Here is a 16210-nt window from a genome sequence, read left to right as displayed (position 1 = left end):
TGGCCAAGTTACAACCTGGCTCATGACTCGAAAGGAGTTCAATAGCCTCAATGGCTCTAATCTTAGAGGGAGCTGGTAGTTGGTAGTTGGAATGACGCATCCTTCTCGTCCTCCAATAATGGCAACCTAGGCTCCTCCACCGGTGGGCCACTACAAATTAAACTTTGATGGCAGCATTTTTGGTTGTCCCGGTCATTCATGATGAAAATTGTCGTCTCCTTTTCTCCTTCGTCGGTCCAATGGGAATCTCCGACTCTACCACTATAGAACTCTCCGGATTGCTCAATGGGCTTCAGATCTTCCAGGGCCATCTCATGGGCCCCCTCCTTATTGAAGGCGACTCCAAGATTGTCATTGGCTGGTGTGCAAAGTCAACCATTCCTCCCTGGCGGCATTGGGATATGTATTTTGAAATATGTACTTTAATTTCTCTTTTGAACTGTAATTGGAAACACATCCCTAGGTCTGCCAATCATTTGGCAGACACTCAGGCTAAGTTGGGTGTTTCACTCCAACGCCTTGTTGTAGAGGAAGGCCCACTTAGTTAGGTTTCTATTCTTTCTCCCTATTTTAATAGTTTATACATCCTTCTTAAAAAAAAAAAATTGCTGTGACACCTCAGGATGGCACAACCAGAAAACTGGAACATTGGCTCAAATGAAACTCGTACAGAACTAAAAGCTACAACAACCACCGATTTGAGCACAAGTTTGATTTCAATTCAGATGAATGACTAGCTGCTGTTTCAAAGGTGTCCACTGTAACATTTGTTTCAAAATGTCAGCAACATTGCAATAATCAACATTTCAAAAAAAAAAAACATTGCAATAATTTTGAAACTTGACCTATTTATAACAATCTGTCTAAAGGCACAAACTACATGTTACATGATATGGTGAAAATAGAGTCAAACAGCCTAAGTCAGTAACTGCAAATGAAACAGAAACTCCTCTTAGACTAGGTCATATAACTTTAAGGCACAAGCTATGGTACTGTTAAAAGGATTTTAAAAACATGCATACAAAACAAAAACCAGGTACTACTGTCACAAAGAAAGAGAGAGAAAGAGAGAGCAATTTACATTGTTGGCAAAGAAACCTCCGTCATCACTCGAGAAGCCACGGAGATGGAGTGTGTCTCGGAACGAACAGTTTTGCTGGTAGCTCCAACAACCTTATCCTTTTTCAACTTCCTACTGGTATTCCCTTGCTTTCCTCCCTCTGCTAGCTTCTTCTGAGAAAGAAACACGTGAAAATTAAAGCAGCAAGCAAAACCAAGCAATAGGAAAATGTTGGAGAACAAAGTCGAGAGGTTGACCCCTTCTGGAGATGAAACATGTTAGTAAAAGAATACTCGAGGACAAAATTGTTATTTGTAATAAAATAATAAGAAACTAAATGTAGTGTAAGACAAACTTATCCTTAAAAATATATAACTTTGACACTTCCTCACAAGTTAGAGCAGACACGTCAAACATGCGCAGCTCAGTACACAAAGAGCACTTTCCTTACTAGAGCTTTAGTAAAAATATCTCTCGACTGATTGTCAAACTATATATATGCACAAGAACTTTGACACTAATAACTGCAATAAATTTTGTCCTCTCATAAGTTTCTTGTAATGAAGATAGCATAAGACACTTATACCAATATTAATTTCGATGGGTCACTTCAATAAACTCTGCCACCAAACTTGCCCTAGTCACAACTGACCATTTCCTAATCTCCAATGCAAAAAGACTACCCTGATAATACAGAACCAATTTTTTAATTCTCTGTCAAGTTTAGATGCAACATAGTCAGAATATGACTATCACATAATGTTCAAATGTCCTCATAATCTTTATACCCGCCCTCTCTAGACAGTGCCTTTTAGATGCATTACAATCCTTTAAACCGACGAGCAATCATTAGAGACTTAAGGCAACCTCAACAACCCACAAGATATTACACTTGCTAACACGGCTAAGGCATGCCGACTGAGGGTAATGTATAGTTTAAACCATGGTTGTACGAGTGGTAACCAACTGGGTCACTCCAAGTCAGACTGGCCCAAATCCATGGCAGGACTCAGGGTGTTTCGGTGGGGAATCGCCCAAAATAGAAGGGGCAATTCCACCCCCTCACCCGAACTGCCCCTGTAATTTTCCGAGTAGACTAGGCAAGTGGTAACACCATGGTTTAAACAAGTACATGATGAGGCAATTTTTATTATGGACCTAATTGAAGTTATTTGGATACCAACTGCATCCTTCAACTCTTGAGAAACAAATCCCCGCCAAAATACCCCCACGAACCTCTTCTTCCAATATTCACAAATACAAAATCCACAGATTTAATAAAACAAAACACTCCAATCAATCCTCACAACTGAACTAAGGATGGTAATGAGTAAGGGTATCTCACTATCCGTTCCAATTATCTGAAACCTATTCCAGTACCCATTTTATTCGGAACGGGGAACAGGGAATGGGTAAAGGTTGTTTCACCTATTTATTTACACTGTTACATGTGGGTGACCAGGTAAACGAGTAAATAAATGGGTAAATAAAAACTTAAAATATAAAATGTACATTTATGAAAAATTATAAAACCTTTAAATAATATAAAATAAAATAAAACAACTAAAATATCAATTAATTTTTTTTATTTTTTTATTACTATGGCGAGATTTATTAAAAAGTACAACATGAAGGGGAGAGAGCCTCAAGCCCCAGGGGGAATAGTCCCATACAAAGATGGAGGAGTTAAAAATTCCAACATTATCCATCTCTTTATACAGGTATTGGATACAGAATAAACTATGTTCAAATCCCTTCAATTTGTTTTAAAATTTTGGTAGGTTTTATTGCTTGAAATAATATAACCAAGGAGGAAACCATCCTCAATTTACAACTGGAAAAGAGTTTCCAACCACAAGAGAGTGGCGGGAAATCCATCCTCAGCCAATTTACAAGACTTTTTTTTTATGAAGAGTGAGAATATTATTAAAACAAGAAGAGAAAAAGATACAACCTAAAAAGAGGGGGGCTCCCACCACAACAAGGTTTTGGAGGGATGTGCCCCTTTTAGCTTGAAATCAGCAAGGCGATTTGTGGACCCAGGAACATGAGCCCAAATATAGTCAAGGGAGGAGGAGATGCTACAAACATCTAAAAAGATGTTCCAATATCACCAAGGTGGATTCTTGGACTCGGCGCACCAATCAATGATTACTTTGGAGTTACCTTCAATGATGAGGGGACCAGAAAACCGGTCATAGTAGATCTTAAGGCCATTACGCAAACCAACAAACTCAGCAGTGGTGGAGTCCGAAATGCCCAAAGGACCGGTGAAGGAGAGAAGAAGGTTGCTGCAATCATCATGAATAACTCCACCAAAACCCGCAGGCCCATATGTGCTGCCGTCAAAATTTAACTAGAAATAGCTGGGAGGAGGAGGGATCTAGACAACCATAGTGGGAGGATGAGAGGGCCCCGCCATTGCAGCAACAAGACACCAATTCTCCTGGAGATGGGAGTTGTTGTGGTGTAGGAATTTTTTCTTCGTGAGGAGCCAAGTGGAGACCTGTCCAACAATGGATTCGGCAAGCTCAGAGACAAAGGAAGACTTGAGCTAGAATTTTATTTTGTTCTCTCCTTCCAGAGGGCCTAGGGGATATGTCCCACACATCTGGAGATAAACAATTTGACGAGCTTGGGGAGTCGAGAGCTGATGAGGGACTCGATCATTGAAGGGAGAATCATGAGGGACACAATACTAGATGTCGATTATGTTCAGAAGGCTGACCCAAATCGGTTGGGCGAAGTGGCAATGGAGCAGCACATGAGTGGCACTATCCAACAAGTTGTGGCAAAAGGGACAGGATGGGCCCGGGACGTGTCCCACGCCGAAGTAAGGCATCCGAGGTGAGAATTTTATACCAATAGGCACACCAAACAAAGAATTTAGCACGAGGTGAAGCTTGGAGAGACCAAGCCACAGCAACTGGGTGGTGAGGCCAGGAGGAATCGAAGTCCTGAATGCGGTTGTAGGTAGAAGCAGTAGTAAAAGAAGCTTTTGGGTAAGGGGTCCAGACAAGCGCGTCTGGAATGGAGGTTCTGATTTTGACTCCGGCAAGGTCAGATAGGATGCGAGGAGCCACCAAAGCCTCAACATCAGTAATTCTGCAACGGAATTGCAAATTCTAGTCACCCGGTTGACGCCAAATATCAGCGATCGAGGCCCAAGGGAAAATGGATAGGCTCGAGAGGGAGCAAAAGACGTTCATCAACAGCTTTTCTCTCAATCATCAATCTGACCAAAATTTAGTACGAAGTCCATTTCCAGGGAAGCACTTAACAATACCAGAAAAATGAGTGAGAAGAAAGAAGATTTTTCTCCAAATAGGCGAGAGTCTATATCACCCACCCCCATCCAGCCACCATCCATTCTGCTTGCCCACTTTGGCAGCCACCAGCGACCACCAGATCAACGAAGGGGAGGTGTTGAAGTGCCATAGCCATTTGAGTAGATATGCTGAATTGGTGATCGAGACGCTTCTGATGTCAAGGCCGTCGAGAGTCAAAGGTCGACAGACATCGGACCATTTCACCAGATGATATTTCCTTTCACCATTGGGACCACCACAGAGGAAATGCCGCTTGAGGAATTCCAAACAATTGGCCACAGTAGCAAGGCACTGCAATAGGGAGAGGTAGTAACTTGGATTCCATGGAGACAATATTTAAAAAGGGTGAGTTTGCCAACCTTCGAGAGGAACTTGCCCTACCAAGTAGCAAGTCTTCCCTCCATTCGCTCAATCACTGGACGCCAACAATGCTTGCTCGGGGTGTCATCAGTCAACGGAAGGCCAAGGTAAGTTCTTGGGAGATTAGTGACTCTACAGCCAAGGTAATCAGCCATGGAAGTGAGGGTGATTTGCTCAATATTTTTTTTGATATAAGATGTGTAAGTTGTATTAAAAGAAGAGAGAGATTACAATACCTTGCTAAATAGGGCCTCCTTCCACAACAAGGTGTAGGAGAGACGCTTAGTTTAGCTTGGGCATCTGCTAAATGATTAGCAGATCTAGGAATATAATTCCATTTACAATTTAAAGAAGAAATTAAATTACATATATCGTAATACATATCTCAATGCCGCCACGGAGGACGATCTTTATTTGCGCACCAATTGATAACAACTCTTGAGTCACCTTCAATACAGAGGGGCCCAGAAGCACGGCTTTTGAAAATCCAAAGTCCGTTTAATAATCCAATTAATTCAGCCGTTGTAGAATCCGAATTTCCAATTGGCCCGGCATAAGAAAAAGAAGAATCCCATTTTCATCATGAACAACTCCATCAAAACCATCAGGGCCCGAACATCCATACGCGCTACCATCAAAGTTCAACTTAAAATGGCCAATAGGGGGAGGGGACCAACTCACCATTAGAGGGGGCCTTGCTGGATAGGACATTTTAGCTACAATGTGCCAGTTTTCTCGGATGTTTGACCCTCGATGATCACGAAATTCCTTTTGCAATAAAATCCACGAAGTAACTTGACCAATAATATTTTCAACGCATATTTCTCTAGAAATAAACTTCAGGTTGAATTTTCGATTATTCCTTTCTTTCCATAATGCCCAAATAAGATGTCCCACACAACAAGATATTAATATTTTTCCGAGTTTTGGTAGGCTGGTATTTGTGATTGAGAGGATGGTAGAAGGAAGATTACGAGAGGAACAGAATTGGAAACCGATTTTGTTTAAAAGGCTGGTCCACACAAAAAAGGCATACTCGCAATGTAGGAGGATGTGGGTGATAGTCTCTGTAGAAGCTTGACAAAAGGGGCAAAGAGGATCCAGGACATGGGCACCTCTTCGAATTAAGGTGTCTGACGTGAGGGCTTTGTTCCAACAAGCGGTCCAGATAATATAATTTTCACGTGGGGGAGCATGAAGAGTCCATGCAATGGCAGATGGATGATTGATTTGTGGGAGGTTGGAAGAGCATAGGAAGCTATAACCAATGGAAGTAGAAAAATTACCTTTCGAGTTGGGCATCCAGATGAGAGTATTTGCCGAATTTTTTAGACTTACCGAAGATAGCATAGTAATAAGGTCAGAAGCCACCAAGGCCTCAGAGTCAGAGAGTGATCTTCGGAGATTTAGGTTCCACCCACCTGAATCAGTTCACAAGTCAGAAATAGAAGCTTCAATATTTCTTGCCAAATTTGAAATCAAGCTGTGGCTGTTGTTGAAGCTCTGAGTACCAGTCCACCAGTCGGTCCAGAATCTTGTCACAGAACCCGTCCCCGTGATTTGCTCAATATTATAACCAAAGATGGAGGGTTTGCCCAACTAGCTTTCTGCCCAGAGGAGTGCTCGAAAAGGTTCAACAAGGCCATGATCAGAAAAATTTGCCCCATAGTACCCTCCCTCGTCAAAGAGGATGGTGTCGTCAACATATTGTAGAATAGAGATGTATTGATTAAGGTGGTCAAAGATGGGGGAGAACCAACATATGTTCTTGGCATACCGGACCATAGTGGAAAGGTATTCCGCTATGATGGTGAAGAGGAATGGCGATAAGGGGTCACCTTGCCTGATCCCGCAAGAGATGTCATTGACCAAAATGGAGTAGGACACCGAGGAGACACAGCTACGCATCCAAAAACCCCAGCGAGTGCCGAATCCCATTTGTCTGAACAGATGGTCCAAGAGCTTCCAGTTGACGCGGTCGAAATCTTTTTCAAAATCCAGCATGAGAGCAAATCGAGGAAGTTTTGAATGCATGAAAGAGTCGAGGAGCTCATGCGTTGCCATAACTTAATCGAGGATGTTCCTGCCTTGGATGAAGGCACTCTAACAAGGGTGGATAATCTGTGGTAGGACCTTTCTGAGACAATAATTTTGTAGGTGCTTGTGGTGAGACTAATGGGTCTGAAGTCGGATGGAAGCTCAGAGTTGGTTTTGTTGGGAACCAAGGTAATGAATGAAGACCCCAACGCCCGGTACGTAATACCATAGTTGTGGAAATTGCTAGCAAAAGCGTAGACGTCGCCACAAATTGCCAGCCAACAATATCTATAGAATTCCCCGTTGAAGCTATCAGGCCCAGGGGCGTTGTTGGTAGGTAGTCCAAGGGCAACAGCATCAATCTCATCATGGGAGAAAGGGAGCTCCAAAATATTGGCCGACTTGAAGCTGATGTGTTGGTACTGAAGGTGCTAAAAAATTGGCCTATTTAACCGATCCTCGGTGTAGAGATCTGCAAAAAACTTCACAATGGCATTAGTAATGGAGAGTCTATCCGAACTCATCTGGCCCTCGATGTTGGTGGTGATGATTCGGTAAGCTCTACTCTGGGTTGAGGCGATGGAGTGGAAAAATTTAGTTTCCATCTCCCTCGGACAGCCAACGAAATTTGGCACGTTGCTTCCAAATGATTGTTTCATTGTATGCAATATTCTGAAAATCACGAGTGAGGTCAATGCGAAGAGAGTAGTCAGAGTTGGAGAGTGACCTTTGTTTCTCAAGCTGGTCAAGAACGGAGATTCGACTAAGGAGGGAGTTCTTTAAACTGGCAATAGCAGAGTGGCGCTCGGAAGACCAAGACTTTATACGGGCTTTAAGTAACTTTAACTTGAGCGGAAAATTTCAACCAAGATTGGGGTTGGCAAGGAGGGAGAGCCACCAATTTTTGAAGTTGGGGTCAAAATCATGATCCCGGAGCCAAATGTTCTCAAAATTGAAGGGAGATCGCCCCCAAGGCCGAAGATTTGCATCGATGAGGATTGGCCAATGGTCAGAGCTAACCCTATTGAGCACCTTGTCGGAAGTGTTGTTATATAGTTGGAGACAACTTGCTCCCAACAGTCTCCCACAGTTGAATAAGGTTCAGCAGCTCGTCCCAGAAATTGAGAAGGTCCTGATATTTTGTAGGTTCATAAATACCAGCAATTGCCCAACAGTACCCCGAATGTCGATCTCTCAACCTAACTCCAATGAAATATGAAGCCGACAAAGATTGGAGAACCTCAATGTGGTTTGGGTTCCAAATGATAAGTAAGTCGCCCACATGACCCGTAGCGTCAACAACAAACCATTCAAAGCCAGAGGAATACCAGAGCTCCCGGATGATCGCATTATCAAGGGACTGAACTTTAGTTTCTTGAAAGATTGCAATAGAGGGATTGCAGGAAGCCAGAATTCTTCAAATGATAGCACGCTTAGACCACGCACAGAGACCATGAATGTTCCAAGATAAGATGATCATTGGGAGGGGGGTTGAGGGAATTTGGCATCCTCGTCGGTTCCAGGCAAAGGGCCTGAGCAAACTGCACCAAATCTTGTTGCAAGCTCCATCATTTGTTCCCATTCGTCAGCACGACACTTGTGCTTGTCAGATTACAGTGCCTCCACAAATTTCCAAGAGCACTCTCCTGGAGGGGGAAGATTTCTTGTGACCGGTTCACTCGGATAAGTAGTTGGAGGGAGAGGGCCAAAGAGTTCACCAGAGGTCGGATAAGGCTGGTGGGTTTTCCTTCTTCGTCTTTAAGTGTTTAGAGGAGTGGAAATGGTGGTCGTACGAGTTGAAGCCGGTGGGGAGGCTGGTTAATGACTGGTAGAGTCAGTTGGAGATGGAGAGTCTGGGTTCATGATTGAGAGAGGTGTGGGGCCAAGAAAAGGAGGAGCGAGTGGTTGGGGGTTGCCAGGTGTTGGGCATAGGTCAGTTCAACAAAGGTGGGTTGGATGTGAGATGACTCCACGTGACGTTAGAGTCAAGTGCGGGAGACTGTTGGGAGAAAGCAGTGAAGGATAAAGGGCCAGGCAAATGATTTCTGAGGTTGTCAGAAAGGAGCTGACAGATTGTCAGTCTATGGTCGCTCTCCTGTTGTAGCAACGGGGGAGTAGGATCTGGCAATTGGGACAGTGTCAGAATAGGTTTTGGTGACTACGACAAAGTCAGAGAAGCAGGTGTTGTATGGGGTGAGGTGTAAAGGGCATCTGAAAAGTTGGTTGACTGTCATACAGAGCGTCAAGGGTGGTTCGAATTTTGAATGGGAGCGGGAAACACGAAGCTGAATTGACTCGGCGAAATTGGGGGCGAGTTGAAGGGACAAAGGTGGTGGCTGAGTTGACCTTGCAAGTTGGGCCAAAGGGGAGGAAAGGCCTCCATGTTGCCGAAGGTGAGATGGACCTAGAAGAAAGCCAAACTAGAGGAAAGTTTAACGAAACGGGAGGCAATCAGTGGTTGGGTGGGGAGGATGAAGAAAGCTTGCGAGAGATCTGCCAGAGATGTTGTGTCATTGTCGATGCGCAGCAAGGTGCCAAATTTTTTGGCAATGCATTCCTTGATGTGCCAACACCAGAGCTCCACTATGACCCCGCAAGCAGTGACCCATTGGTCCATGGGGGCATTAGCAAGGGTGGGGGACCAATCCAAAAGCTTTTCCACTAGAGAATTTGGGTGAATGGTAGCCTCCTTATCCAATGTTCTATCTTCTGCAGATTTGAAATGTAGGAGCCAAAGTTGGTCGAAGATATGGGAGATAACGGGGGGGGGGGGGGGGGGGGGGGGGGGGGGGTGAAGTCTAGAAGTAACCCAAAGTCTGATGGCGGGGGGGGGGGGATCAGGCTACTGTTGTTTTGTTGGAGGCAACCTGATAAGTTAGAAAAGTAAGAAACAGACAATTGTGGCTAGGTCCAATGCAGAGGCCGAGTATCGAGCAATGGCTCATACAGTTAGTGAGCTTATGTGGATTAAGTTTGTGCTTCTTGAGTTTGGTTTTATGTTACTTGACCCTATGGTTATGAATTATGATAACCAAGCAACCATTTTTATTGCCAACAACCTTGTATTCTATGAGAAAACGAAACATATAGAGGTTGACTGCCACTTCATTAGAGATGCAATTATGCAGGGGAAGGTGGTAACTCCTTATGTAAAGTCTCCAGACCAGTTGGGAGATATATTTATCAAGCTTTTGGGGAGACGTGAACATGTATCCTTTAGTGACAAGTTGGGGTTGTTTGATATCTACTCTCCAACTTGAGGGAGAGTGTTAAAATACAAGTTCAGGGGTATTTTGGTCATTTTTTATATTTTCAATATTACATTTTTCTCTTTTAGTATGGCTATTAAATAGAGAATGTCTTATTTTATCTCTAGTTAAATTTTCATTCAATTTAGACATGTATTTTAGGAGATAAGTAATTTTTAGTATTGAGAGGCATTTTGGTCCTTTTGTAAATTTTCACTTAAACCCTGATTATAAAGAAACAGGAAGGGCCTTTCTGGCTCGGATTCCAAGGCAGCAAAACTGCCCCTCTTCCAGAAATCCTTTTTTCTCTTCTGTTTTCTCCCCAAATCACCTATTTTTCAGAATTACATAGTATTTTTTATTTTTTTTTGTTGAACTCGGGGTGAATTTCTTTACTAAATTAGATAATATAAGAGATAGCAAAAAAAGGACAATCCTAAACTAGGAACATTCAGAGGGAGAAGCTCTCTTATCTCAAAGATCTTTAGTTTCTTCAAATGTATTAAAGGATCTCCATAGGGGAGGGGGGAAAGATTCCATCATCCTACTTATCAAAATGGCATATCCCTTCTATTCTATAAACAGCATGAGGGTAAACAGGTAAATTGTTACAAGGGTAAAGAGTTTTGTTCCCTATCCTTTTTTAAATGGACACTGGACAGTAGTTACTGGACAGTAGTTAATTGGTTAAGTTGTTACCTTAAACTGACCAATGACAAAATACTACTGTAGAAACCAATACAGTACTCCACAGAACTATAAATCTAGAGCAAACTGTGCCGAAATTCATCATACATAGCATGAGGAAAGATAAATGAACTAAAGGTGCCAAAATTCAGGGCCCCCACTGGGACAGCCTCACCCCAAACACAAATGCAGCTTACAGGAAGCACTGGCTCATATGTTCATCAAGTCGCAGTTGTGCACATGATTCTTAACATTGGGTTTGCAAGAAAATACCAATCTGGAATTGCATGTATTGACTACCCTGGTCTTCCAGACCTTGCAATTCTAAGAGTATCTATCTTAATTTGGAAAAACTGCAAAGGGATTCCATGTTGACATGTTGATAGATGGTATGGGCAGCGACCATGTAGTGAATCCAAACAGCGTTTCCATTCAATGACACATTTATGGTTTTGATATATTTCTAGTGCTATGTAAAACCACTTCACTTTGCAGATCTTTCTCTTGAGCAAGATCCTCCCTAGACTTCCACCCAGATTCAGTGTCTCTATCCCTCATGCAAAAGAACTCATACAAATTGCCACCAGAAGTCCAAAGGATATGCACATTACCAAGTTGGATGAAAGAAGCATAATTGAACCTTCATCACCCATCATCCATGCATCCACTTCTTCCCAACAAACAAGTGTATACCATCCAGAAGCAAGAAACTATAAAAGTAGCAGAGAGTGAGATTTAGATGTTTTACCTTATTGTCTTCAGAATCCCCCTTTTTGCTTTCACCTTCTGCCTTTTCAAGATATGAAACCAAACTTGAGGCCCTCTCCATGCGTTCTTTTGAAGAATCCTCAAGTAACTATGTATAATTGGCAGGTATAGTTTAGAGTCATTTCTCTCTGTATCTTTTGTGGAAAGAGTACGAGTAATAACAAATCCAATGATAATTGATTACATCTTGAGCTTCATTGAATATGTAAATTATGCATGTAAAGAAGATGAAATCATCCAGAAAAAGAATTTTAAGGAAGCTAGTTGACAACTCACCTCCCCCATTTGCATAAAAACATGAAAGTTTTAAGCCACCAAAGGACTTCAAAGATTTGTGCAGTGATCAAATAAACTTTAGTCTCATGCTATTTGATTGAGATAGTGGCACGAAACAAAGAACCTGCTAAACCTGGCTCTGGTTCCATCCCTGATTAAAGCCAAAGTAGGATGTCATTTTCTAACTAATACCACTAGATTTTTCTTAACACTTATCTGTATGGAATTATTCCCACTGATACTTTCCCCTCACGTCCAGGCCTACACAAATGGACAATGGGCCTAAGAAAAAGGTAACAAATGAGATATAAACTTAACGGATCATAAGGAGATATTCCCACTAACCAAACCTAAGGAAACTTTTTTTCTCCATACTTCTTTATCTCATTTCTGCCCCTTTTTCGCTACCTAGCTATGAAGTACAGGGAAGATGTAGTGATCCACTCTGGCATATGCAGCCTCGGATGAGATTTTTGATATTGCTCAGAATATGAACATCACCTGGCTTCACACTCCTAGATCAGCAAATGTCACTGTTAAGGGCCTTGCTAGAGAGGGGCCTCCCTTCTGCTTTTGGTCGTGTGGACTAATGCTGACTGATGTTCTCCAGTACAGCTTTCTGGTTTTTCTCATTGTTTTCCCAAAGTTTTGTTTTTTTTTCTTGTTTTTTTGCTGGTCTTTATTGCTGGGACTGCAGTCATATCCCCTTTTCTCACACTCTCTATAAAGCTCTCTTTCACCTAGATTAAAAAAAGTACTTACGAAAGAGGAATTTGAAGATTGTTAAACTTATAACACCATAGAAATAGAGCAACAGATACAAACAAGATACTGAAAGGAGGTTTATTAAACTGGTTTCCAACGACCAGTCGATCTCCTTAGAAGTTTCATTGTAAAAGCAATGATCCAATAAAGAGTGGAAAATACTCTGAAACAGAGAATAAATGGACTCCCAAAGCCCATATATTTCGACTTTCTACAAACAAGAATTATAAACAACCCAGTACAGGAAACATCTAACAATCTGCATAATCAGAGGTTCTTCTTTGCCATCCTGCATCTTAAATTGGATGTAACTACTTTTCTTAAACCTTCCTGATGCTACCCAAGACAAGAATGCATGTGGTAGTTTTCTACATTCCGAGCCTAATAAGCACAATTCCAGAATGGACAGGTACTTTTTTTCTTTTCTGAATCAGTAGCTAGAAAATCCTTGTTGTCCCTAATCATAGTTTTGCCACTAGTAAATAAGCACAACTTTAGTAAATGAATGGGAAGTGTTATCAACAAACAAAGGACCGAGTAACTGATCCAAGGGGCTGCCTAATAGAAGCATTTTTTGTCACTTGCTCTTAATAAGTTGAAAGGTTAAAAACTTCACCAAGTCAACATCCTTACCCAATCTTTTTTGGCCTTTTGATTGAAAATATTTCTCTTGCACTCCAAAAACATAATTCCTTATTTCAACATTCAAACACTAGATTAGAATTATTGTGATTGCTGCAATGCCCACTAAGACAGAGGGTTATCGATTGTTGCAATTATTGCGATTGTTGCATTAAGATTGTTGCAATGCCCATCCCCTTGGTGTCATACACAAAGAAGTTGGTAAGAAAGACATTTCTAGCCATGTCTTACCTACAAGATCCTCTAAAAGTTCAAAATCAAGCACACTTGACCTATGGATCCTTATTCATGCCCCTCATTGTTGAAGGAGATTCTGAAGTGGTTATTTTTGTGGTTATGCTAAGAGAAAGTTCCACCATAGCATTCATCTATTTATGACGGGATCTATAACATCTCTCAACCCAGTGAGATAATAGCATTAGTTTTTCAGAGTGTGAATATTGTGACAAATCCATTAGTGCATCATGGAATTTCTTTGCAATGTCTCATTGTGGGGAATCACAGCCTTTGGAAGCATATTGGCTTTATTTATGATGTTTCATTTCTTTTGCTTTCTTGGTTACATTTTTGTATTGGAATAGGTGTTAGCCACATTAACTTCTCTTCTCCGTAGAGGCATTTAGCCTTCTTGTAATCCTCTGAATCTTCTTTTTCCCTCCTTTAATGAAATTTCTCACCATTTCAGAAAAAACAGACCTGAATCGACCTATGCAATCAGTAAAAGAATTGTACCAGAAAGATGGTCTAGTCAACTTACCCCCCAACGTATTTCTTTCTGATTTATCTGCTTAGCAGTATCCTGACTACCTCCAATTAAGGTTACAGCATCTGTATCATCAGAGATGGAGCTTGGCTGTCCAGGAGAAACTGTTGTACATGATTGAGTGAACCATATATTTGAAATTTTCTTTTGAACAAGTAAAGAGGATGCTCATATTTATTTAACTAAAATATATAGTGAAGAAAAAGAGAATTTTGAGCCCAATCACATTTTTTACCTTAAAACTAAATAAGAACAGAGAATAGTAGAATTCACATTCAGGTCACTTTTGAAGTTCACAATTCTTTCAAAAGAAAAAGGAAATCCATAGAAAGAATACCTTGAATATTAATATGCTCGTTGATTACTCCAAGCACAGTAAAAGGTTCCATCTTCTGTAGATATTGCATGAGAAGCTCTTTCGAGTACTGAGTGAAATGTAAAAATCATTAGACAAGTTTATCAGAAGTACACCAAGTTAGAACCATTCTAGCTAAAATCACACATGGATCATTTATGTAGTTAATGAATTTCAGCTGGGGAATTGGGTAGATGAAATATCAATGCTCATTGCCATAGCACTATCGGGACTGTACTTTCACAATATACTATGATAGATCATTTGCCACACTATAAAGCTATTTGTTAAGGAATAGTCCCACATGGATTAGTAAATACAAAGATATTGTGTTTATTAGTTGGGAAAGAAGTTTCCTAAGCTAATTAGTCATTTTGGGATAGGGCCTTGGACCCAATTTAACATGGTATGAAAGCAAGTATTCGTATGTGGGCGTCCACCCAAATTATCCACGTGCCTACACGTGAGGGAGAGTGTTAAGGAATAATCCCACATGGATTAACGAGTACAAAAATCTTGAGTTTATTAGTTGGGAAAGAGGTTTCTTAAGTTAGCTAGTCATTTTGGGATAGACCTTGGACCCAATTTAACACCATCAAATTACTCTACTAAATCCATAGTTGGCATTGAACCTTACAGAATGGTAACTAGGGTTCAGACCTAAAAGTCTGATCAATGTGTTCCAGTCTAGTAGTCTTTGGGAGCACAAATGAACAGAAGCTTACATTCAACCAGTTGACCAGTAAATTTTAGGCAGCTGGGCCAGGGGGCACCATGATCCTGAAGCCCATAAACTCTCACCAACTGGAAGGACCATAGTATCCATCTATGTTTCTCACTACTAAGCTGCCAGAATCAACACCCAGCCTTGATGTCTTATTAGTAATATCTCCTAACAAAGAGGGGAAATTCAGAGAAAAGCAGAGTGATTATGGAAGCCTTTCTCGTTCTGGGCTCACAGACTTAACCAATGTCGAATTTACTCCATTGGCTCCTCAAACAGACTCTCAACTAGACCGAAATTTATCATCTCTTGAGTCAAAATCACTTTAAGATTCTTTTTTTATTTTTACCATAAATCACTTTAAGATGTTTACACCTGGAAGCTAATCTATTGATTTCATTATTGAATCCTTGGCTGAATTGTGTATCTGTATTGCTAGTAACTGTGCCAGTTTATTTTGATTCATTCAAAATTACATGTACAACAGCAACAGTTTAGCCAAAAAAACTCAGAACGTTGAAACAGCTAAGAGATTGAAAACAACAAGTTTGATCCTAATCTGGGGCTCCTTTCTCAAAACAAAAGATAATAAGAAAAGTCAATGTGGTAAACAAACTGAAAGAACATAGCAGGCACCTCACAAATCTTAATATTGACTTTGCTTTGCCTCAGAGAATGAGCAAATTCCATCTCCTGCATAAGAATTACAATTCACTGGATAGTGATGAGCACTCATGCAGTTAATTACAAAATAAAAGAAAGTTCAAAAGACAAGGTTCAACAGAGTAACTAACATGCAGGTGAGAGGGAGTAAGAATGTCATCCAACTTTAGCAGATCTCTTGCATGCATCATCTCATGGTCTTCACGAAATCTACTGAAGAAAGTTCTTGCTGGGATATGTATACATACATAATAGATTAAGAACAAGTAGGCATTGTCTATTCGTAACGGACAACTAATCCAACACACTTTTTTTTTGGAGAAAGGATGCTACTAATCCAACACTCTTGCAATCAAATATCATATTAATCTAGCCCAGAAAGGTTAATATACCTTCCTGCACATGTCCTTTGGCAACAAGATCCAGAAAGGAATGGATAAACACTGGATACAGCACCCGAAGCAATTCATGCTGCAAAGTTTCAATAGAAAACTGCATTAGTAGAGTGTGATCCAACAGAATCATATAAAAGA

At 41.0% G+C, this 16210-nt stretch overlaps 1 protein-coding gene across 3 annotated transcripts in view; it reads right to left on the bottom strand.

Moving 5' to 3' along the window:
- The window catches only part of LOC137948198 (transcription initiation factor TFIID subunit 5-like), a 32373-nt gene that overhangs the window by 13037 nt on the left and 3126 nt on the right, over window positions 1-16210 (bottom strand). The window contains exons 3-9 of one of the 3 annotated variants that reach the window (XM_068794196.1): window positions 16070-16148; window positions 15809-15906; window positions 15651-15707; window positions 14273-14360; window positions 13930-14039; window positions 11470-11577; window positions 1082-1233 (exon numbers count right to left, since the gene is read on the bottom strand). In XM_068794196.1, coding sequence (XP_068650297.1) covers window positions 1082-1233; window positions 11470-11577; window positions 13930-14039; window positions 14273-14360; window positions 15651-15707; window positions 15809-15906; window positions 16070-16148 — 692 coding nt within the window. The remainder of the gene's footprint in view (window positions 1-1081; window positions 1234-11469; window positions 11578-13929; window positions 14040-14272; window positions 14361-15650; window positions 15708-15808; window positions 15907-16069; window positions 16149-16210) is intronic. The other 2 variants (XM_068794197.1, XM_068794198.1) reach the window with 2 other exon arrangements.

The sequence above is a fragment of the Aristolochia californica genome, unplaced genomic scaffold (assembly GCF_029961685.1).
Source record: "Aristolochia californica isolate CCGP_79_NKW_82.1479 unplaced genomic scaffold, dmAriCali1.0.hap1 SCAF_13, whole genome shotgun sequence".
In the NCBI taxonomy this organism is placed as follows: Eukaryota; Viridiplantae; Streptophyta; class Magnoliopsida; order Piperales; family Aristolochiaceae; genus Aristolochia; species Aristolochia californica.
Note: the sequence above shows the minus strand (reverse complement) of the source record. Positions and strands in the feature narration are given on the sequence as shown.